This window comes from Leiobunum rupestre, chromosome 8 (assembly GCF_980474605.1).
Source record: "Leiobunum rupestre chromosome 8, qqLeiRupe1.1.hap1, whole genome shotgun sequence".
In the NCBI taxonomy this organism is placed as follows: domain Eukaryota; kingdom Metazoa; phylum Arthropoda; class Arachnida; order Opiliones; family Sclerosomatidae; genus Leiobunum; species Leiobunum rupestre.
In genome coordinates, this window is record NC_143391.1 from 18,916,679 (window position 1) to 18,940,466 (window position 23,788).

A 23,788-nucleotide genomic window follows, 5' to 3' on the forward strand; every position below is an offset into this window, starting at 1 on the left:
TGTTGAGACAGTCGGTGTTACAACCACACTGGGCGTGAATTTCTGTATGCCAGGCTCTCGGACAGGTTGATTTGGTGGAGGAACAATCGGTGGAGGCTGTATAGGGCCTTCTTTGCGTGGACGCAATTGGTTTTGATGCCTGCGAATTTCACCATGCGGTGTTTGTACTGTGAACATCATTCTGCCAATGCTACTGGATATTGTGCCGATGAACCGAATTTTCCGAAGTGTTGGATCAGTTATTGATGCATCTTCGAGTTGGTGTGGTGTCAATGGTCCTGCCTGTGCTATATTCTTCACCAAGAACACATACTCAGCAGGTACTGGTGTATTATGTTGCGTAACCGGTAATGGTGACCTGCTCAAGGCGTCGGCGTTTGCGTTGGAAGAACCTTTTCTGAATCTTATTTCATAAGAGTAAGCTGATAACATTAACGACCAACGCCGTATTCGAGCAGCCGCCATCTGGGGTATAGGTTTATTAGCAGCGAGAAGAGTTACCAGTGGTTGATGGTCCGTGTAAAGAATAAATCTTTTTCCGTATAGATAATCTTTAAATTTGATAATTCCAAATATGAGAGCTAGTCCTTCTTTGTCCAGTTGCGAATAATTCCGCTCAGCCGGTGTTAAACTACGGGACGCAAATGAGATCGGTTTTTCCTCACCATTTATGATGTGCGATATTACTGCTGCTACCCCCACTGGAGACGCATCACATGCTAATGTCAGTTCTTTATTTACGTCGTAATGGACTAGGATATTAGAAGATTTGAGGGTGTGCTTTACACAGTCGAATGCCTTTTGTTGTGCGCTTTGCCATTTCCACGCTGTAGCATGTTGCAAGAGCTTGTATAATGGAGCCAATCTCGTTGAGTTGTTGGGAAGAAACTTAGCGTAGTAGTTTAGTAATCCAAGAAAAGATCGTAATGTTTCGACATTCTTTGGTACAGGGGCGTCCATAATTGCTCTCATTTTTACCTCTTGAGGGTGAATTCCCTGTTCATCTAGTTTGTGTCCCAAAAACTCTATTTCTCTTTTTAAGAATCGGCATTTCTCTCTTTTTAATTTCAACCCATATTCTTGGAATTTTTGAAAAACTGCGTCCAAAATGCTAAGATGGTCAGCCTTGTCATTTCCTCCGATGAGAGTGTCATCTTGGAATGGCGAGACCCATTTGATGTTGGCGAGAATCATGTCCATAAGGTGTTGAACGATTGCTGAAGCTGACGCTATTCCTTGTGGCAAACGGTTGTATCTGAACAGTCCCAAAGGTGTGGTTATCACCGTGTATTTTCTGGAGTTTTCATCTAGTTCTATTTGATTGTATGCTTCACAAAGATCTAATTTGGAAAACCATTTACAACCTGCCAACCGTGCAAAAATTGCTTCAGCTTTTAGTAAAGGAAACTGGTCGATGTTTAATTGTGGATTTATTGTGCTCTTGTAATCCGCACATATTCGTATTTTGCCATCGGGTTTTTGCACACATACGATTGGAGAAGCGTACTCGGAGAAACTGATTTTCTCAATGATGCCTTCACGTTCCATTCGGCGTAATTCATCTTCAACAGCCTCTTTACGGGCGTAGGGAATTGTTCTGGCCTTGCAGTACTTTGGTATTACATCTTTTATGTAAAGATGAGCTTTTATATCCTTCAGCTTTTCCAAGCCAGGAGTAAAAAGATTTGAAAATTTGTTAAGGAGAGCATCTAAATCGTTATCGCCAGTTTGAATATTGTTGACCGTGTTTAATGTAGTTGTAGGCGGTTGTAGATTGAGTTTGGAATAGAGCCATTTACGACCACAGAGATTTGTATGTTTTCCACGTACTATAATGGCTGGTAGATTTGCCTCGTTACTTCCAAATTTCACATGCAGGTTAACTTTCCCTAAGATGTTAATTTGATTTCCGGTGTATGATTCGAGTGCACGTGTGAAAGGTTTAATTTCAGAGTTTGTACCGGCTAGTTGGAAATCTTTTTCGTGCAGTAGAGTGTATCCAGAACCACTGTCAATTTCAAACTGAATGATGTGTCCATTTACCGTTAGGTCTATTTTCTCCGGTGGTGGAACGTCATCTTCATCATCTATGTTTATGTCATTTAATCTTTGGACAGTGTGCTCAGACTGTGTGTGGATGTTGTTTCTGATCTGGTGAGAAAACTGATATATGATAAATGTCTGCTTCATAACTTTCGTAGTCGATGGACTTGGTAATCGCCTCAATGTTGTTTGAGCGATCATGTTTCATGTCAGGTGATTTTGGTCCAGATGTCTCCGGTGGATTTAAGCACGCCTTTGCTATATGACCTATGCGGTGACATTTGTGGCATTTGGCCTCCTTAAACGGACATTGATATGACTTGTGTTGGTCGCTTTTACATCTTAAACAACGGGTATAATCTGGTTGACTTTTCCCTTGTTGATATATTCCTTTGCTTTTATAATTAATCGATTTTTCCTGACCTTTGGGGAAAGGATGGCTAGTTGATGGTTCTTGACCTTTGGGGAAATGATGTTTTCCTTTCTGATTTGCTGAACTCTGCGAAGTGTTGTGTCTTTTACTTTGAAGTTTGAAATTGACTTTATTCACTTATACTGTCTTTTCCACTTCTTCAGATTTGAGTTCTTTTAGGCAACGTTTTGAGGTTTCCAGCGCTATGAGAATTGCTGTTACTTTTTTTAATGTTAATGTTTTCTTATCCTCTTCTTCGGCTATCAGTTTGCGTTGCATATCATCGTCATTTATGCCATATATGATCTTGTCAACTATCATTTCGTCCGGTTTATCAAATTTACAATTTACTGATAGGGCTTGAAGATCCGCTATAAAAGCTTCTACTGGTTCATCGATCTGTCGGTTTCTTCTATGAAATCGCAATCGAGCAATACTTTGTAGGCTTTGGATTGAAATGTTTGTTTAAAGCTGCTGTCAGTTCAATATATGTCTTGTCTTTGATTTTCGCAGGGCGTAACCGATTTGACAATAGGCTGTAGGTGTCTGGAGTTAGTATTGTTTGTAATACAGCCTTCTTTTTATCGTCCTCAGTAATTGCATTATCTGTAAAATAAGCCGCTAACCGTTCTTCATACTGTTCCCAGGCTTCCTTTTTATCATCAAAAATGTTCAACTGTCCTATCATTGCCATGTTTTCGACGATGGAGAACGATTTGTGGTGTTGTCACTGGATCCTTGTTCTGATTGTCAGTGGCGGCGCCAGGAATTTTCGCGAGGGTAGGCAAACCAAATAAATGGGCCCCCGACCCGGGACCCCACTTTTCTCAACGAAATGCTTCAATAAAATAAAGTAGTGATGTATATGACGAACAAAAAGTTCTAACAACAGTAAAACGAGTCCAAATATAACAGAACTGGTTTTATTTACTAGGAGATACCTCAAAAATTTCTAAATACATTATCGACAATTGTTTCATTGTTATTTATAAATAATTTTATCTCGTGGGACAATTTTGAGACCCTTTCTAGATCAATTTGGGGCCCCTTATAGGGTGATTTTGGGGCCCCTCAAAATTTTAAGGTAGGCAGTGGCCTACCTGGCCTACCCCCTAGCGCCGCCACTGCTGATTGTTCTTCGACAAAGGAAAACTTTTTGACCTCGTGGCGGGCGAGTTAAGCCTTTGTTCTTTCGGTGGGTGATGTCGTTTTGGATCTCGTCTAAATTCGTGCGTTGTTAAGATTAGTGTTGAGATCCCATCTCCGTCGCTATTTTGTTGTGTACTAACATTGCTAATTATCAGACTGATTAAATATAATATTTTAATGTTAACAACAATTTGAAAGAACACTTGAGTGAATAACTTAGCTTCCGCTATCCGCCCCCGCGATCTCCGAAGTAACCCCACCTCAGCCCGATACTTCTTAATATCTCTTTTTGCCTTAGAGGTGGCGCCATCTAACCCTTGTTAGGTTATTTACATATTGTATTAAATGAATATTACAGAAATATATAAATAAATAACCTTTAGTATAAAAAAAATTAATAAAACAAGAGAAAAAAAAGGAAATTCCATAAAGAATAAAGTAGGTGAATGTGGAATATGATTTTTGGGTTACAATAACATTATTACAGTCATTGATCACGCTGTATAAGAAGTGGTTGTGCCGAGTAGAGGCATGGATTAAATAACCTAAGGTTATTTAATCCATGGTAGAGGTAACGTCCATGGTTATGTTGCTTTGAAATTTGGCGCATTGGGTTTTTTTTCATTACCAACGAAAGAGAGAGATGGCGCTTTTTAGCTCTTTTTATACGGTTCTATCTTGTTCTATGGTTCTATTTTTATCGGACATAAAAAAATCACATAACCAGCCATATTCTGACTTCTGAGTGGTTGCCCTTCAACTCAATCCTAAGTCATCTGTGTTGATTGATAATTTGAAGGAATTAAAGTCGAAAGTTAAATTTATGTAATGGCTTTGAAAAGGGTATCATTAAAAGCAATATGTCAATACTCTGGGATCCGCACAGCATTACTTGGAAATGGTAAGATATCTTACCATCTAAAGGTCATTACAATTAGTTTAGGCCTTGGATACTGAAACTTAGAGAAACAAGGGTCGTCTCCTACCATAAAATAGAATGATTTATCATATAACTGACAAAAGAATGTGTACTACAGGTCTTGGAGGATAATGAAAAAATTTATTCTACATTTCACTATATAGGACTTATAACCAGACGATCAATGTCTAAACATAGCACCGAGTCTGACTCGGAATTTGATGCGAGATATGAAGCATTTTTCAACAAACCAAACATTGATGGCTGGGAAGTCCGAAAAGGCATGAATGATCTTCATGGAATGGACTTGGTTCCCGAACCAAAGATTGTTTCTGCTGCTCTTAAAGCCTGCCGTAGAGTGAATGATTACGCTTTGGCTGTGAGGTTCTTGGAAGCCCTTAAAGATAAATGCGGTGGCCAGGCAAATGTCATTTACCCTTACATTATTCAGGAAATCAGGCCTACCCTGACTGAGTTAGGTATTAACACCCCTGAAGAAATGGGTTATGACAAGCCTGAGCTTCATCTCGAAAATGTATTTGACATGCATTAAATGTGTATTCAATTGATTTATTAGAAATCAGATTAATTCAAATATTGTATAACAGTCTAAATAGTATAAAATAAATTGTTCATTTCTTGTTTTAGGTTTTTTGTATTGCCAATTTACTCCGTAACTATTAAACAAAAATGATGACAAATTATCAAACATAACATTTATTAATCTCTAAAACTTAGTCAACCCTAAGCTAGAATCTGAGAGTATCATCAATAACTACAATGTTAACTCTGTTAAATAGTTAAGCAAACTACATTTCTAAACAGATCACATTTCCAATTCCTTGATTAAGCTTATTTTAACAGTAAGAAAAATTTTGTAGTACCGACCCAAATTGCTTAAAAGCACCCATTTATTCTACCTAAAATATGAAACATAGTAATAAATTTGGAATGTCAGACAAATGATGTGTAAAGCAAGTAGCAAAACTAAGAAATTGTCTTAGGCAAAAATTATATAAAACTGAGCTCATATTCTAAAATTCTTAATTAAACATCTCAAACATCTCGTAAAAATTTGGCTAACTAATAATGTTTCATTCTAAATACTTTACATTCATTTTCACAATAAAGCTAACCATTTGTAAAATACTTGTACAACCATCAAAAATTATGTACCCTAAATATATATATTGCTATTTTAAATGACATATAACCACAGTTAAGTCTTAGATTTGTGCGACTGTGGACTATATTTTCGTAGAGTAAAAGCCAAATTTATGGCGTAATTGTTCAAAAAATACAAAAGTTAGGATAGTTTGAGGAGCCAATCGAACAAACGCTGGAATATACCCCTGAAAGGAAGCGATATATGATTTGTATTGGGGTTATTTAATACAGTGCATAAAATAATTTGTCATTAATATGAGTAGGGGGAAGGGAGGTGTACCTTAAAAAATCCCAGGGGTCCGAGCTGGGCAGTAACTGATATGCAGTGTAACAAATTCTAAAATAAATAATATGAAAGTTTTAAATATTATTGTCAAACAAACCACAAACTTACTCTATATTCTCCAGGCTTAGAATTCATTACTCTAGTCTTTAAAACGTCTAAAGGTTGTGTCAATGTTGTTGCTATAGCACCCTAATTTCAAAGATAGTAAAAGATGAATTTATCAAATATATATATTATTTATATTACCGCCACAAGACTTGCTGAGAAATGTGTTACGAGATTATCTGAGAAATATGGAGTTTGCACTAAAAGTTGTTTAATTTGATCATATATAGACAACTGGAAAAACAATTTTGATATAAATAAGGGTGATGATACTGATGAATTTGCTTTAAAGTCAAAGTCACATAACCTGTCCAATAGTCATGAAAATGGCTCTGCTTGTGGCCATTGTAGCTCCTGAAAAAAGTCTGTTAAATCCCTCAGTCTTGAATACTTGATATACTCCATCAATAGCGTGTTTATAGCTTTTAATAACATAACATTAATAAAAACTCAATCAGTTGAAATGACTTAATGTAAAATACACACTTTCGCCTACTATCAACGGGCAACTTAATATCATTTTGCATTCTAAAATGATTTCAAATTAAATATTTAATTATCAAATTAACAATTAATATTTTTACCTAACATTAATCATATCTCCAGGAGTTCCAATCAGACCTCCAGCCGCTCCACTCGCACCAGCGAATATAACTTTTTTATAGAATGGCAGTTGTTCTCCAGGCTCAGTCCATTTCTGTTTCATTACCTCGTAAATACCAAATCTGGTTGTTGAATAAGTTAATTGTCTCAGGAGTGAAGCGCTCAGACCATTATAAAGAGCTAAAACACCTTGGGTCTTGATTATATTAAGGGTGTTTCGTACTATTCCTATGTGCCCTTCTTGTTGTGTTTGAAGGTGCACCTTTAATTAACAATGTATTTAGCAATCAAAAAGTTTAAAGTAAAGTATTTTCATAAAATATTACTTTTAACAGATCTAAGGGATGAGTACAACAAGCCGCTCCAGCACTTGCTAAGCTAAAGAAATGAAAACCTTATGCTAGTTAAAATTACTTCATAATATTTTGATAAGTTTGAGAACGCACCCTCCAAAATACCATTTTGCTAATTTCGGTCTATCTTTTGATTCCATTTTAAACGAAAATATTAATTTTAAGAAGATTTCTGGAAGTTTAGGTTAGTCCTTAATGATTTTATCGCATATCTGGCATTTGTTCTTTTATTTATTTAGAGATGAAAAGAAAGATCCTTAAGAATTGCCAATCAAAATAATCAATTCGATATCGCTAATATTTTTTATTTTGAGTGGAACTACACTACAATGGTCCATAAAAATGAATACAAATTATAATACCAATATGGTATTGACATTAATGATAAATTGAAGTACTTGCATATTTGACGTAATTAATCAAAAACAAACAGAAAATACAATAGTCTTGGTAGATAATTCGAATTAAGGATCATTTGCTAGCGGCGCAACCGTGCGCCATTTTTGTTGTTCCGTACCCTAGGGCCAAAGATATTTTAAACTCGTACCCTACCAAACCTACTGAGAGCTTTCCCATTGACGGTTTTGTTACGAAGCGTGTACCCTTTTCCGGCACGTGACCTCAGAAAAATCGGGCTCCATCGGTTGCGGTCCGAATCTGTCTCTGACGTCATAGATCTCGCCCCAATCGACTAGAGTAAAACCGCAAATGGAACATAACATTATCATATTCCCGTGCTTTGTTGTTTTTCATCTGCTAGTAACATTAATTTTCGCGTCTTGGTCTGCCATTTTGCGAACAAAACTAAAAGGAACACGCAAAAATTTGTTCCTTTCTCGATCTCTATCCGTTGATCTGTCAAAATGGGCAGATCAGTTTTGGGCGATCTTGGAGCACCCGAGAGCGGGAAATGGAACACGCGAAACTTGATCGGAGCAGATCCGAGCACGCAAATGGAACATAAAATGTTGACCAGAGCGCTCGAGAGCAGTCAAATGGAAAACGCTATAATATTTTGAATTTTTTGATATGTTAATTTAAAAAAAAAAACGTTCTTATGACTTTTTAATTTGACTGTAGCAGACGCTAGATCATAGGCGTTACCCATAGACAGGCTTGGAAATAAGCGGTGGTCACTGGGTCAAAGACCAGTTTATTAATTGCTCGGACCAGTTTTTTTATTCAAAAGCTAGGGGTTCATTGGTCCAGTGTCCAGTTTATTAATTCAAAATTATCTACAGTATTATTATCCAACTGGTCTACGTGACCACTTAAATAATTCAAGAGTTGGGAGTCACTGGCCAAATAGACCAGTTTAGAAATAAACCTTATTTCTAAGCCTGCCAATAGATATAGGAAACGTATATAAAGGTCTAGATAAAATATTTCAAAGGGAGTGAATACGGAGGTGACAGCTAGCAGAAACGCGTAATTTCTGCAGGCTATCCTTATAAGACGCTATCTATCGGTAAGAAAGCTCGTGCTATCGTCGCGAGAGCCATCATCTCCTGCTTAAAAATTATACTAAAAGTCACCAACAGATGGTGTCTAAAGACTAAGGCCTGCGGAGGGGTCAAGCACTTAGTACTAAAATGCTAAGAGAGCTCGCGCTCTTGGTCACGTGCCTTCCTCGGTGTCTGCTAGGTGTCAATTCCGTATTTTATGTTAGGCTTAGACGCCCCGAAATTTATCTAGACCTTTATATACATTTCTTATATCTATGGCGTTACCTCGGAGAAGATAGCCTTTACGCCATCTAGACTCATTTTGGTCGTGAATTGTTAATAAATTTACGTCATAAATCAATTAAACCTAAAATATGATTGGATAATCTATGGATAGTTGGACTTCGACATATAAAAAAAAGCCAAAACACCTCAAACTAAGGTCAACGTAAAAGCGGTGTCGAAGTTGGCCTTTGACAAAAATAAAATGTTTTGGCGCAATTTTTTGGCGCTCATTCTCGTTGAAAGAACCGACACTTTCGAACGACGATTTCGCAGTTCGTGATCTTATTATTTTACTTTCATCTTAAAATCTAAATATGTCTGGACGCGGTAAAGGTTAGTAACGGTCAACTCTTACATGTATTTTCTTGGTATGTTAAATTCTGGTAATTCTGATCTTTGAAGGTGGTAAAGCCAAAAGCAAAGCCAAGACACGTTCCAGTCGTGCTGGACTTCAATTTCCAGTTGGAAGAATTCACAGGCTTTTACGGAAAGGCAATTATTCTGAAAGAGTTGGAGCTGGTGCACCAGTATATTTGGCAGCGGTTTTGGAGTACTTAGCAGCGGAAGTATTAGAGTTGGCTGGAAACGCAGCGCGAGACAACAAAAAGAGTCGCATCATTCCTCGACACTTGCAACTGGCTATTAGGAATGATGAAGAATTAAACAAGCTTCTATCTGGAGTTACAATTGCCCAAGGTACAGTTTAACAACTCAACTTTTAAAATAAACTGATTAACGTTAATTCAATTTTTTTCCCAGGTGGTGTTTTGCCTAATATCCAAGCTGTCTTATTGCCAAAAAAGAGTTCGCAATCTCAACCTGCTAGTGGAAAGCCGGGGAAAAAAAACACTGCCAGCCAAGAATATTAAAAAATTTTATGTTGATATTCATTGTATTATAAACATCTGCAAAAATTAATGTTTTTAATGAAATAAAACTATTATAGTCTTATTTTTCTATTATGTTGTAACAAACTAGGTGGGGAAAATTTTAAGTTGGAAGAGCAATTTATATCTGGGCCATTGAAACTGCAATGATTAAAACTTGCCAAATCATGAATCTATACTATTATGGTCAAAATTGCTGTTGGTATATTTTATAATAAATTAACAATATATTTGGTCCATATGACTAAGTTAATTACCTAATGCTAAGTAATTAACATTTGATATTACCTATTTACCCCACTGTTTTTTCTTGAAAAGACAGCAGAAGCAGCCTACGAAGGTAAGTGTATCAAGCAAATAAAACTAGCTCATAGGTATGTTAACTTTCTCAAACCACCAACACATGGAAAATAAGTGGAGCCTGAATTTTCACCCTTTCAAAGCAACTGCTAACAACAACAAACTGATGTAGGAAAGAGTAAAATGTTCCCGCTGTGAGTAATCATAATTTAATGTTTTTTCTATAGTTTAAACAAAAATTAAATGGTTATAAAATTTGTAGAAAAGGAAGAATATTAATTTTTAACATGATACAATATGGTAACATTATACATATCATAAAATTTATTTTGCAGGTATATTTCTATATTCTTCCCAGCTCTTTCAATTTTGACAACAATTCATCCACTGAGCCAACTTTAGCACCAGCTTCTCTGACTGGAGGGTCTTCCACACTGATGACATTGATTTTTTGGGCTATTGTCACCCCAAAATCCGAAGCCTTTTTCTTATCCATGGGTTTCTTTTTGGCTTTCTAGATAACAAAAAGCTAAGAGGTTAGCTTTAAAAGATTGGAAAAAATACATACTACAAAACAACCATAATATTAGGAAGAGTGGCGTAACGAGGTTCGTTTAATCTCAAATCAGCGCTGACAACTGCGGGTAGTTTCACACTTATAGTTTCCATTCCACCATCAACTTCTCTCATGACTTTTATAGATCCATTCTCTCTTTCTAGTTTGGAGGCGAAAGTAGCTTGTGGCCAATCAAGATTAGCAGCAGTCATTTGAGCAGTTTGGTTAGCATCATCATCAATAGCCTGAAATTATTAAAGATACAATGAGTAACTATGATATATCAACTAATCTTAGTGGGTATTTGCAGACCTGTTTTCCAAGGATAATTAAATCAATTTTTTCACTCTGAGCAATGCTAGCTAATATTTTTGAAACATGAAATGGTTGCATAGTGTCATAGTCTGCTCCATCTACTTCTACGTGAATTGCTCGATCAGCTCCCATAGCTAAGGCAGTTCTTAAGGTTTCCTAAAAAAATGTTATTGTAAGTAACTCTACTCTTTAAGAAAAATAAATGCAAGGTCAATACACATATTTTGATTCTTGCTAACTACACTTAAAGGGCAACTCAACATGAAGGGTGAAAGTAATTAAAAGCCCAGTGTTTTCATCCTCCTTTTCCTCTGCCCTTAGCATCAGCGTACACTACGTTTTATCAATACAAAATTTCAACAACACCAGACAAGTTGCATTGACCTTTAACTTTTATCGAGCAGTTCATATCATCCATTGTCATTCCTAAAAAAAGGTAGTTTACTTGACATGCAGTTGGTCCACAGGAAACAGCAATGATTTCACTTGCCAGCTTCTTTTCTTTTAGTCTTACTGCTTCTTCAACAGCAATTTCATCAAATGGATTTAAACTGTGCTTTACACCTTCAGTTACCACACCAGTTTTATCTGGTTTCACTCTTATCTAGCAAAGCAAGAAATTATGGTTTGACCAAGTCTTAATAGTCAAAGTAACATTGACAGAAACTTATGTAAAAATTTAAGGTTTACAAATCATATAAAAATATTAAAAATCTATTTTTATCTTATAAACATTTTAAATTAACTTATTACATACTTTAACCGCATAATCAATGACTCTTTTACAGCCTACAAGCACTCGCATAGCCGCCATGTTCCAACTGGTGTTAGAGAACGTATATGACCCAATGAGGTAGAATAAATAGAGATCCAGGACCCACCGTTTCGCGGGACAGTATTTGTTGAGTTGGAGATGTACTGATTTAGATGTAAATTATCTTAATCAAATCATGTTGGCGCCATCTATCGTGTTATTGGAAAACGATCTTTGTGACATTTTTAAAGTGGCGAAAATCAATTAATGTTAAGTTCCTACCTTTGTTTTGCCTAGTTTTTTAATTGGCTGTCATAAGATTTCGCCTGTTGTCAGTTTTTTCTATTTTCGTTTGTTTTTTTTGTAGCTGGTACTTTTTTTTGTTTTTAATTTTTCCTCTTCTTTGTTCTGGTGCTAAGACCTTTTATGTAATTTTGGAGTGTGTGGTGCGAAGACCCCGCTGTCATAGGCACCAAATAAATGTCTTTCTTATTTTGAAAAAAAAAATAATATATTTTGCAAAAGTGTCTGCTTATAGAAACTGATGGGGCCAACACGATTGGAACCAGGCTTAGAAATAAACGGTGGTCACTGGGTCAAAGACCAGTTTATTAATTGCTCGGACCAGTTTATTAATTGCTCGGACCAGGTTTTTTATTCAAAAGCTAGGGGTTCATTGGTCCAGTGTCCAGTTTATTTATTCAAAATTATCTACAGTATTATTAACCAACTGGTCTACGTGACCACTTAAATAATTCAAGAGTTGGGAGTCACTGGCCAAATAGACCAGTTTAGAAATAAACCTTATTTCCAAGCCTGATTGGAACGTCCTTGTCCCGCGAATCAGTGTTGACAATGTTTTTTTTTATTCGATTGTAACGTGTGGGACAATTCAGTCCTCTCGTCCATCTGATTAATCAGGGCGAGATATGTGTAACGGCCACGCCAACGGGGGGATACGTGGGGACAGGGGTGGGGACACCCGTGGCGGAAGTATTCCGACCACCCGTTGGGGGATTGGTGGTCGTCCTCACACGGCCATCCACAAACTCTGCCTCCCGGACGCCTGGGATTACAGGAGTGAGCCACTACTCCCAGCGTTGACAATGTTTGAGGACCGAAAATCCCACAGCCCAGTTACAAAATTTTCAGCCAAACCCCAAAAACGTTTTTAGCCACGGCCCCTCCCAAAACTCAGCCGAAAAACCTGCCAAATATTTTTTAGTTTCATAGACTAGCGCGGTAAAAAAATAAAATTAAAAAAACTATTAGCAAATCAAAAAAATAGTCAATTTGATTCACAAAAAGCTAATAGTTAATATTTGACAATTTCGAATACATTGCTAATTTGTGTAATTCTATGTGTCTAGCTATGTTTATGAGCTGCATCACTGTGTGTACTAGGCTAAAAATAAAAAATCCCACAAAACAATGATTTTCGCTTAAAAATCCCTTTATTCCACACAGCCCATAAAATCGTGATAAATCCCACAATGTGGGATTTATCCCACACATTGGCAACACTGCCGCGAATCCCAGATTTGTTTGGATCTCTATTTATTAGAATAAATAGATATGACCATAGAGATAGAAATAAGTAGAGACCCTGTGAAATCTGCGAGTGTGAAGCCAAGTGTTGACCCCCCCCCGCGTCTTATGTATCAGAGGGATACAAATACGTGGCGCCACCTACATTCGGGAAAACCTCGTATTCACTTGTTGTGGTTTGGAGGTGGACAACGAAAGATTGTATATTGCTCGAAAGAAAAATGAATTAATTAACTAAATGTAGGAGATAAAAAAGGTGAAATTACCTATAATAATCAGATAAAATTACGAGTAATAAGTAAATCTCCTAATGTATATATATATATAGCTTCTTTCTGGAGTTGATCATTAATGTCTCTGCTTATTTGCCTCAGTCGTATGTTCTTATAAATATGGATGATTCTTTTGATCAGAGCATTAAGATGGTGTTGCGAGCCAAGTTCGTCATCAAACATGTGCTCATTTAATGTTGGAAAAATGTATTCTGGGAGTAGCTGGCGCATTACCAAACACTGTATTTTTAAATTGATGTTTTTAGCGACGGTTTTTATTGGTTCAAAGATCCTCACTGCTTTCTCTGCTAAACTTAAAGTCTTAACAACACAAGTCGATGGGTGACATAGTCCACCCTTGTCCTTTAAAAGGAGTAGAAGTTTATTTGGGTATTTTGTATAATAATGATCTTTTAGTGGGGTGTTTGTGTTTCTTTCGCCTAAAGCAGTTAAACAGGTTTGGCATTTTAATTCATTTCTGAGTTTCATTACGACAAAACCACCTATGTAAGGAATAATATTTTCTCTAAAGATGCTAGATGTGGATATTTCATCAGTAATATCAGGAAACTATACACTCTTTTACGAAATCGGCCATTTCATTACAGGCCTAATTTAAAATAGTACCATAGATATAGGAAACGTATATGAAGGTCTAGATAAAATATTTCAAAGGGAGTGAATACGGAGGTGACAGCTAACAGAAACTCGTAATTTCTGCAGGCTATCCTTATAAGGGAGGTATTTATGGAGGTATTTGTATTAATTACGGAAAACGCATGAGGCGATTTGGATTTAATTAAAATTTATTTAACGAAATGAAAATTAAAAACAAACATGTTTGAATCAACGTCCGACAATACGTTTCGGGTCTTACAAGATCCTTTGTCGCTATCTATCGGTAAGAAAGCTCGTGCTATCATCGCGAGAGCCATTGTCTCCTGCTTAAAAAATTTACTAAACGTCACCAACATGCAGATGGTGTCTAAAGACTACGGCCTGCGGAAATGTCAAGCACTTAGTACTAAAATGCTAAGAGATCTCGCATTCTTGGTCACGTGCCTTCCTCGGTGTCTGCTAGGTGTCAATTCCGTATTTTATGTTAGGCTTAGACGCCCCGAAATTTATCTAGACCTTTATATACATTTCTTATATTTATGAATAGTACAGGCTAGAGCACCTGCACGTGCTCATCAGCTCGAGACGTCGCGTGCACTTGACCGCATGAAGCGGCCTTGCATGCACTATTTGAAATCAGACCTGTAATAAAATGGCAGCTCTCACAAATAAGGATATAAAAGAGTGTATAGAGGTATGCACTTGGAATGTCTAAGGTTCCATTGGGACGGTGATACCTAGGAGTAACAAACACAACACCCCACACAAGGAGAACGCAACCCGTCAAAAGTCGTGGATTTTCTTGCGTACATTTTTCATTGGCTAGACGCCTTAGCTGCTGCCGTTGGAAGGGGAAAATTTGGAAATTGTCTTCCCCCCCGCCCGTAAAACGTTCAGCGTAAAGGCTCGTGACGCTCGTCCAATGAAATTCGTACACAACCCTTCGTTATCGTGTTTAAAGGCTAGCTGCGTTCTCCTTGTGTTTGTTGCTCCTAGGTGATACGAAAGCGCGTCGAGAAAAAGGCGGGGCTTAACTACGTCAAGTGTTGGACGTAACAAGACATTTCAAATTCATTGGCTCGAGGTTTGACGCGAAAAGAATGCCTCGTCATGGTAACAAATAGGCGATCTTCCCGCGCTAAATTTAAAAAGCTTATAAAATGACGGATTTGAAAACCTCAATTTGTTATCGTACTTAATATTTTGAAGTAATTATGATAATCTTCGCGAAAGAAGTGTAGTGATACCTAATTTCAGGTAATTTTGTGGTTATAAAATAGATAATCTGTGCCGCGTCAAAATTCTGAGAAGGAATTCTTCTCTTGAGAAGAGTTCTTCGTGAGAATTTTTCTCCCCGTGGGAACTCGCTAAAATGCGTCAAATGTAAAAAGACTTCTAAAGATGGCGGCTTACGAAGTTACGATAATCCCACAAACGTTGTACACTAAGCTTTTGACAAATAATATTATTTTTACTGGATTTCACGACAATATATGAAGGAAGGAAAGATTTTATTTATAATTTAAAAGGAAAGATTTCATAGGAAATTAACTAACCATTCTATATTCTCTGGAATTAATTTTCGTCCACAAAAATATCATAATGTTTATTTTCTTCAGCATGAAGAGAACTTATTAGAATATTAGCTGCCATTTTTATTTGTAATTTGACCGAGTGAGAATGCTCGGAGGCATTCTCACTCTTCTCAAGAGAACTCGTGAGAAGAGATTACGTCACCTCCTGCGAGAAGGACCGTCAAAATTTTGAGAAGTGAGAATTCTCACTATCAAGGGAAGAATTCTTAGAATTTTGACGTGCCCCAGGTAAACTAATAATATAATAACCACGACTAGGCTTAATGACGAGTTTTCCTTTACATTGTGAGGTATAGCAGGCTTATTTACCCGCTTTTATACCCTAACATGGCGGCGTATTTTCATGCCTAAAATTAATTTTAAGATTCATCAATTGCATCTTCTTTGAGCCGTGTTAGATATTTCCCGTTTTTGCCAACGCGATTGTCACTTTCCTTAAAGTATTTTTCACACACAAAATGATAATCTCCAGGTTTTAGTTCATTTAAGCGGTTTATAGCGTTAAGTCATTTTGTGTACAAAATTCGTTGGGGAAATCTTTAGCATAAAAATGGAAAAGTACAAAAAACATCATCTGAAACAGTTATAACAAGTTGGCAAGCCAAAATATACTTCTCCTCGGAAGAATTGTCCCTAGTGGTATTAATTTCTCGAGGTAACCCTCAAAGATATATCTTCGCAATTTAGAGTTATTTGTTAAAAATTTTATCCCAGTTCTATCTCGCCTGGTATAAAATTTAATTATAATTGGAATAATTGAGACGAAACGACCAATTTTAATTTATTCAGAATATCATAAGTTAAGTAGTTACAACAGTGAGTTAGACGTACTATAACAATGCACAATTGAATTAAACCCTTTTTCCAGTACAAGTTTGTCAGTTGAATATAATACAAAGCAAATTTTAATGAAAGAAATATCTACAGACGGTATTATAACGACCGTTCGCTTTTTTGGTTTATAAATTTAACGGAATCGGGCCGATTTTAATTAAACGATAGTTTATCGAAATTTTGTTAAAATAATATTCCCTAAGGCCGCGCGATAAATTTACGAGAATAATTCCCCGTCGCCGTTATATCGCATATTTAGTTGATTCGGGATTGCCAGAATTGTAATGTTGTGGGCGAGTGATTAGAAATAAAATGGCTACCAGAATTATGCAAAATTATAAATGTTTATTTTTATTCAGAACAGTCTATGGAACGTTCTAGATTTAACTTTCATCAATAACCCAACAATATATATCCCTCCTACGTAATTGTGCAGAACTGGTACTCTAGTGTCCAAGACTAGATTTGTCTTAGTTCATCGTGATTGAAAAATAAACCAAAACACACTTACACAAATATCAGAAATTATACCGAGTAATTTTAACTAAATTCAAACTACCTTACTATAAACTCTTGTCTTAATTAACAGCTGAGAGCTGTTCGCTACTAATATCTTCCAATCTACTTGCGTTGCCCTTTAATTAGCCTCACAGGTTGAGTTGATAATTTCAAGAGTATAATTAGGTTATTCCAATTCAAAAAAACCAATCAATTTTATCTTACAGCTGACTTGAGTTAGTTCACAGTTACTTTAACACTTTCAGTCTTAAACACGCACTGTTCATAAATATAATTTATACATATTTCATTAAATATAAGATTAATATAATTTATAAATATTTCATTAAATATAAGATTAATATAATTTATAAATATTTAAAATGATGTAGAATAAATTATAGGACCTAACGTTATAACTTTGTAAATGACATTCGCCAAAGCTGTTTTTTAGAAAAACACCGTAACTTAACAAGCGTTGGTGGCTAAGTGGTTAGAGTAAATCTCTTGCACGAGGCAGACCCGGGTGCGATTCCCAGCCGGCGCCAAGAAATCGCGAAATGATACTACGACGAATACCGTGAAAAATTGGTGGAAACCCTGCCATTGGACGTTGAGAGGTTACATAACACTCAGCATTCGGTCCGTCCCAAAGTCATTAAGTATAAACACAACATACTCAACATCTACAACCATCATATCACAGACACACCACAATTTCTACACCCACAACCGACATAACACGAACTTAACATGCACAACCATCAAAACACAAACACAACACTCCCAACCGTCATAACACGAACTCGACATTCACAACCTACGCATAAACATTACAAAAACGTAATACACCAAACCATCACGATGGTGAGCGAAAAAACATCATCCAAACCAAACCGCAAAATAATCCGTTAACGCTCACCGTCACACGGTGGTTTTGCCAACACTACGAAAAACTGCGAACGCAGAGATTTCGAGACATTGCGTACATTGATTAACCTTTGCACGGAAAATGCGAACGCGTTCGCAGGGCAGACAGACAGAGAGACACGGTGATTGTATAACCTCTCCTAGGGGACTTTGTCCCCTCGGAGAGGTAACAAGTTGGCAAGCCAAAATATACCTCTCCTCGAAAGCATTGTCCCTAGTGGTATTAATTTCTCGAGATGACCCTCTAAGTTATATCTCCCCAATTCAGAGTTATTTACTAATAACGTAATCCTGGTTCAATCCCGCCCGGTATAAAATTTTAATTTGAATTATAATAATTGAAACGAAACAACCGAGATTAATTTGTTCAGAATATTATAAATTAAGTAGTTACAACAGTGAGTTAGACGAACTAGAACAACGCACAATTGAATTTAACCCTATTTACAGAAAATTTTTATCAGTTAAATGTAATACGAAGCAAACTTTAATAAAAGAAATATCTACAGAGGGTATTTGTATTTTTATCGCTTACGATATAACAACACAGAAAACCTTCTTTAAACCACTTCACACGAAAAAATGATAATTAAAGCCAACAATACCGCCCAAAAGCTCAACACAATCAAAATTAAAATACAACTAGCGGTATTAATTTCTCGAGATGACCCTCAAAGTTATATCTCCCCAATTCAGAGTTATTTACTAATAACGTAATCCCGGTTCAATCCCGCCCGGTATAAAATTTTAATTTGAATTAAAATAATTGAGACGAAACAACCGAGATTAATTTATTCAGAATATTATAAATTAAGTAGTTACAACAGTGAGTTAGACGTACTAAAACAATGCACAATTGACTTTAACCCTATTTACGGTACAAGTTTAGCAGTTAAATATAATACGAAGCCAATTTTAATGAAAGAAATATCTACAGAGGGTATTTGTATTTTTGTCGCTTACGAAATACTTGCCGCATAGTTAACGCTCATTTTATTTCAACGTTCGCCCGATCAAGATACCGTAGATATCTGGTAGTGGACGACTCGTAGACTGTCGGAACCATCCTGTTGACGTTGTGACACATACCGCATGAAAAAGACCAAAACCGTCCAATTTCCAATATCATATAATGACTCGCACACCCAGGATATCAATGACTGCATTAGGAATCGTAGATATCCAAATATCCACACCACCAAAAAACTTATTAACAAGAAGCGAAAAACTTACCATTCACAAAGCACAGAAAGCCACTTGACTAAACGTATATCAATAAATGACCGTAGAGGGAATAGTTAGGGTTCTTTATAAATAAACACAAACGAACCCAATTGATGAACTGCATTAAACATCTTAATCAGCCGAGAAAACGTTTAAAATAAATTACGACCGAGATGAAAACCAGACCAACTCGATATGTTGTTAATAAATGAATTATTAAGCTTGAAAACCAATACGCTAAACCTAATAGATAAGAATATACGACTGAAAAAACTAAATAAATTACAAAAAACTAACGGGTTCTACCCTTTATCTGCTGACTGCGCTAAAACAAGATTTGACCATTAAATATTTTGAAAATGCGACGTATACACTTTGAAGGTTCCGTCAAAAATTATCCTTTCCCAAACGTAAAGGTTCTCAAAACATTAATACACAAAAAATAAGTAAAAAGGTTCCTCCAAAAAATTTACCATTTTGCGGAAGAAGTAAATAATTTTAAAAGAATAAAAGATAAAACAAATATACAACCGCAAAAATAAAACGTCAAATAATAGAAGAAAAAAATCTTTAACTCCATTCATTAAAAAAACCCTAAACAAAAGTACCAAATTGAAATAAAGCAACTTATTATATTAAACAAGATTAAGTCTTTATAATTTTTTCGTAAAAAAACCACATTAGGCCTTCACAATTTCATTCGTAAAAAAATTCAAGACTTTGTTAACTATTATGCTTACAATGAGTGTCTTATTTGCAATATAGCTTGAAGTTATCGTTGGTTCTGTGGTAGAGCGCTCGACTGCCTAACTGAACGGCCCGGGTTCGAAACCTGGGTGACGCGTTTGTTTTTAATCAAATGAGAAATCGCTAAATTAGAATTTCTTCGATGCAATAATTTAAATCTTCCACGAAATCTTGCTTTATTTCAATTAAACCAAAATTTCATACTCTATTAAATACGCTTTCGATAAAGCTGAAGGTCTAATTTTCAATGAATCGTAATAAGTGTCGGTGGTTCTGTGGTAGAACGTCCGCCTGTCAAACAGGCGGTCTCGGGTTCGAAACCCGCCCGATGCGATCGCAAATTGATACTAAGACGAATACCGTGAACAATTTGTGGAAACCCTGCCATTGGATGTTGAGAGGTAGCATTACACTCAGCACTCGGTCCGTCCCAAAAGTCAATAAGAAAGAGTTGGAGTGATACCACCCGTACATACACACCACAAACTCAACACCCACAAACGACATAACAATAACACAACATTACCACCCTACACATAAACATTACAATAGCGAAATATCCAAACCACTGAATTAAACCTGTCGTGACGGCGAGCGTTGACGAAAAAAAACCACCAAACCAACCCCGACTGCAAATTAATCCGTTAACGCTCACCGTCCCACGGTGGTTTTGCAAACACGGTTTTTCGACTTTGTTCCCTAATTACTAGCAACTGCGAACGCAGAGATCTCGAGAAACTGCGTACGCAGTGATTACACTTTGCACCGAAAATGCGAACGCGTTCGCAGGCCTGACAGACCCACAGACCCACAGACAGACCCACCCACAGACCCACCCACAGACACGGTAACAGCGCAAGTTTTAACCAATTTCAGATTTAAAAAGTTTAAATTTGCTGTATTTTATTCTGTATTATATGTTAATAAATCATACTATTGTCGTACATTAGCAAATTCACTTTATTTATGAAAATAAAAACTTAATTACAAGTTGCTTTAAGCCTATAAAGCTTAGTTTTTGAAACTTTCAATTTCAATCTCGCGCGATTCTTAGTTTCCCGACTAGCACATGGGTGGCGCCACGTATATTTGTCCATCTTATAGATACGACGGGGGATGAATTTTCCGGAACATGAACGAGCGCACCTCGATTCTCAATAGTTTCTCTACTTATTTCTATCTCTATGTATATGAAAAACTAAACCCTGTGTAGCGTATTGCTATAGCAACAGCTATAGCAGTGGACTCCTACGTTTCAGAAACGCATTATCGACCATTTTTGACTTTTTGAGTTTGAATGCTTCTCAAACTAATTTTAGGGCACTGATTGTAAATTTGAAATCCATATTTTACTATCTGTTCCAGTTTCCGAGATTTAAAATGCAAAAACGCATTAAAATCGAAAAGTTTCAAGGTGTTTAAGATTCGCTAGCATTCAGATAAGCCACATCCTGGTACAAACCCACTCTTAAAAGACTTTTTCCCACCGCACTTACAACTTACCGATGTGGCTGTCACTGCCTCTACTAGTGTTACTAACGTCACTGGTACCAAACCCAAAGATTTCCGTTCCTCCTTTCCACCACGTTTTCAAGACCCTTCACTCCGACCCTCCGTCCCGTTAACAGGTCCACCATCCTTTGCTAGTCATCACCATGCCTCTAACTATACACAATCACTTGGATCTCAATGTTTTGATGCAGATTTTCAGATACCCCCCAGTTATTCGCACGATTACTACCCGGCTCGGCCCTTTCGATAAGGCCTCTTCTCTTCACGTTCGCGCTGCAACCTTCCGCCCCTCATGTGGTACATACGTGCGCTGTGTTCTTAAACAATTCTACTGGCTCCCTATATTTCCCCAGTGTTTCCTCTGTTTTTTTTACCAATGCTAATGGTCTCACTCGTTACAAACTTGATGAACTGTCACAAGCCATTACCAATCATCGCACGTCTATCATCGCCATCACTGAAACATGGATGAACACTAATATGCCTGACTCTGAATTTCTTATCATATTTCGCCATGATCGTTTAGATCAACAGTTTTATCACGGCAGCGAATGCCTCCTGACCTAGTGGAGGAAGAAGCAAATTGGGAAAGTGACTCATTAGTAATACAGTTTAAAAAAATTTAGTGTTGGAACACGCACCAGTTTTAGGAACTAGACTAGACCAATCAATATCTGGATAATTAAAATCGCCTAAGATCCAAAAGGCATAGTGATTGTTATCACAGTAATCAGAGAAAGAGGTAATGAGCTTGAGGATATAATTGTGATTATTGTACACAGTTTTGTTAGAACGATAGAAAACTCAAACTAAAGTCGAAAGGGATGGTGAGACAACTAAAGTGGCCACAATTTCAACACCATGAAGATCAGAACCTTCCGAACAGTCAATGGCTAGTATATTAAAGTCAAAGGGCCGAATGTTTAAGGCATCACGAAAAAATAGAGCACAACCACCATGGGGGTTTGTTGTACCACCACGGGGAGCTAGTCCTTGCCTCTGACTCCGGTTTAGTTTCCGATGTAAATGTTAATTTATCATCCCCGCTTGGAAAATGTGACCATGCATTTATAAGTTTCAATGTTACATTATGCTGTGATTCCCCTATATTCCAACCAAAGCCCAATTTTTTTAAGACTGATTATGCATTGTTTAATGACTTCCTGTCTAAAATCGACTGGGCCCTAGTATTTCATGGTTTGTCAGTTGATGATGCTTGGACCTCTTTCTTAACAATATTACATGGTGGTATTTCATATTTTGTCCCTCTTAACTCCCCGCCTCGCCCTACCACTATCCCTCGCCGCAAAATCATCAGTCAATGTGCTAAATCCCAGGCTTGGCGTCGTCTTGCACTGTCAAAGAAAAGGTTGCCTGCTCCATCTATTATTGAACGTAACGCAGAATTGTACCGTAAGGCTCGCAATGGTCACACTAACCATATTCGTAACCCACGCTGTAAATATGAGAATAATCATACTCATCTAATTTCCAGTAACCCTAAATCTTTTTACTCTCATATTAATAAGTTTCGGACAACTATATAGGGAAAAACCACCCAAACTCTGTTTATACTATATCTGGTTGCCCAATCAAAACAACTCTCTCTGAGAGAGACTTAGGCGTCATGGTCGATCCGGGGCTAAAGTCATGTTACCAAAGTTACTAAGAAAATTCGATCCACTACTGGTATAATCCGTCGTAATCTTCTCTCTCGCTCTCCTAAATTAATTAAAACACTATATAATTCCCTTATTCTCCCTCACATAGATTACTGTTCTCCGGTCTGGAAACCTCATATGCAAACTGATATTCTAGCCCTTCAGAAGGCGCAGAATTCCTTTTCCAAACTTCCATATAAACTATCTAAACTCCCAGCCCCTACTCATCTGCAAAAGCTTCACATCGATCCTATTAATATTCGTCATCGCCTCAATAATCTTTGTCTACTTCATGACTTCTTTACAATAATTTACCTCTTAACTTTGCTGATTTTTTTACTGTTAACTTCTCCCATACCCGTGGCCATTCCCTTAAAGTAAACAAACCACGTGTTCTCACTTCCCACCGTCTCAACTATTTTGCCTAAGATGTTATCCACGACTGGAATTCGTTACCCTCGGATCTAGTAAAAATTTCTAATAAAAATACTTTTCGCAATAAAGTTTCTAGTTACCTCCGTGGTTAAAAACCAAAATAAAAATCGCACGTTCACTGTTTAAATTTGAATTTAATTTTTATTTTTATTTCTATAGTTCAAAATTGTCTGTTTTTTTAAGTATTGACATGTACACCTACAGTCTACTGTTACTTTAGGTTACCGATGCTCTAATATAAGCCTAGTTCTGGCTTTTTGAGCAGCTCTCTCTTGAATAAATAAATAAATAAATACTCCGCAGAAACGCATTAACAACCGTCGATAATTTACACA

At 36.8% G+C, this 23,788-nt stretch overlaps 5 protein-coding genes across 5 annotated transcripts in view; 3 read left to right on the forward strand and 2 right to left on the reverse strand.

The window, feature by feature from the left end:
• The window catches only part of LOC149932622 (N-acetylneuraminate lyase-like), a 91,390-nt gene that overhangs the window by 30,056 nt on the left and 37,546 nt on the right, over nt 1-23,788 (forward strand). The window lies entirely within an intron of this gene.
• Nucleotides 4,315-5,170, forward strand: COX5A (Cytochrome c oxidase subunit 5A). The gene is made up of 2 exons (XM_090156135.1): nt 4,315-4,505; nt 4,688-5,170. The coding sequence occupies exons 1-2, from the start codon at nt 4,433-4,435 to the stop codon at nt 5,074-5,076; spliced, it is 462 nt and encodes a 153-aa protein (XP_090012261.1). The 5' UTR covers nt 4,315-4,432; the 3' UTR covers nt 5,077-5,170.
• Dic1 (Dicarboxylate carrier 1) lies at nt 5,273-7,744 on the reverse strand. The gene is made up of 9 exons (XM_090156127.1): nt 7,131-7,744; nt 7,011-7,062; nt 6,666-6,946; nt 6,568-6,609; nt 6,389-6,503; nt 6,223-6,315; nt 6,085-6,165; nt 5,971-6,027; nt 5,273-5,875 (listed from the first exon to the last, which is right to left on the reverse strand). Exons 1-9 carry the CDS (start codon nt 7,175-7,177, stop codon nt 5,771-5,773), a joined length of 873 nt encoding a protein of 290 aa, XP_090012253.1. The 5' UTR covers nt 7,178-7,744; the 3' UTR covers nt 5,273-5,770.
• Nucleotides 8,941-9,718, forward strand: LOC149932627 (histone H2A-like). Its single transcript, XM_090157495.1, has 3 exons — nt 8,941-9,100; nt 9,170-9,463; nt 9,527-9,718. The coding sequence occupies exons 1-3, from the start codon at nt 9,082-9,084 to the stop codon at nt 9,634-9,636; spliced, it is 423 nt and encodes a 140-aa protein (XP_090013621.1). The 5' UTR covers nt 8,941-9,081; the 3' UTR covers nt 9,637-9,718.
• On the reverse strand, nt 10,148-11,693 carry Etfb (Electron transfer flavoprotein beta subunit). The gene is made up of 5 exons (XM_090155549.1): nt 11,583-11,693; nt 11,271-11,429; nt 10,823-10,981; nt 10,534-10,755; nt 10,148-10,468 (listed from the first exon to the last, which is right to left on the reverse strand). The coding sequence occupies exons 1-5, from the start codon at nt 11,637-11,639 to the stop codon at nt 10,298-10,300; spliced, it is 768 nt and encodes a 255-aa protein (XP_090011675.1). The 5' UTR covers nt 11,640-11,693; the 3' UTR covers nt 10,148-10,297.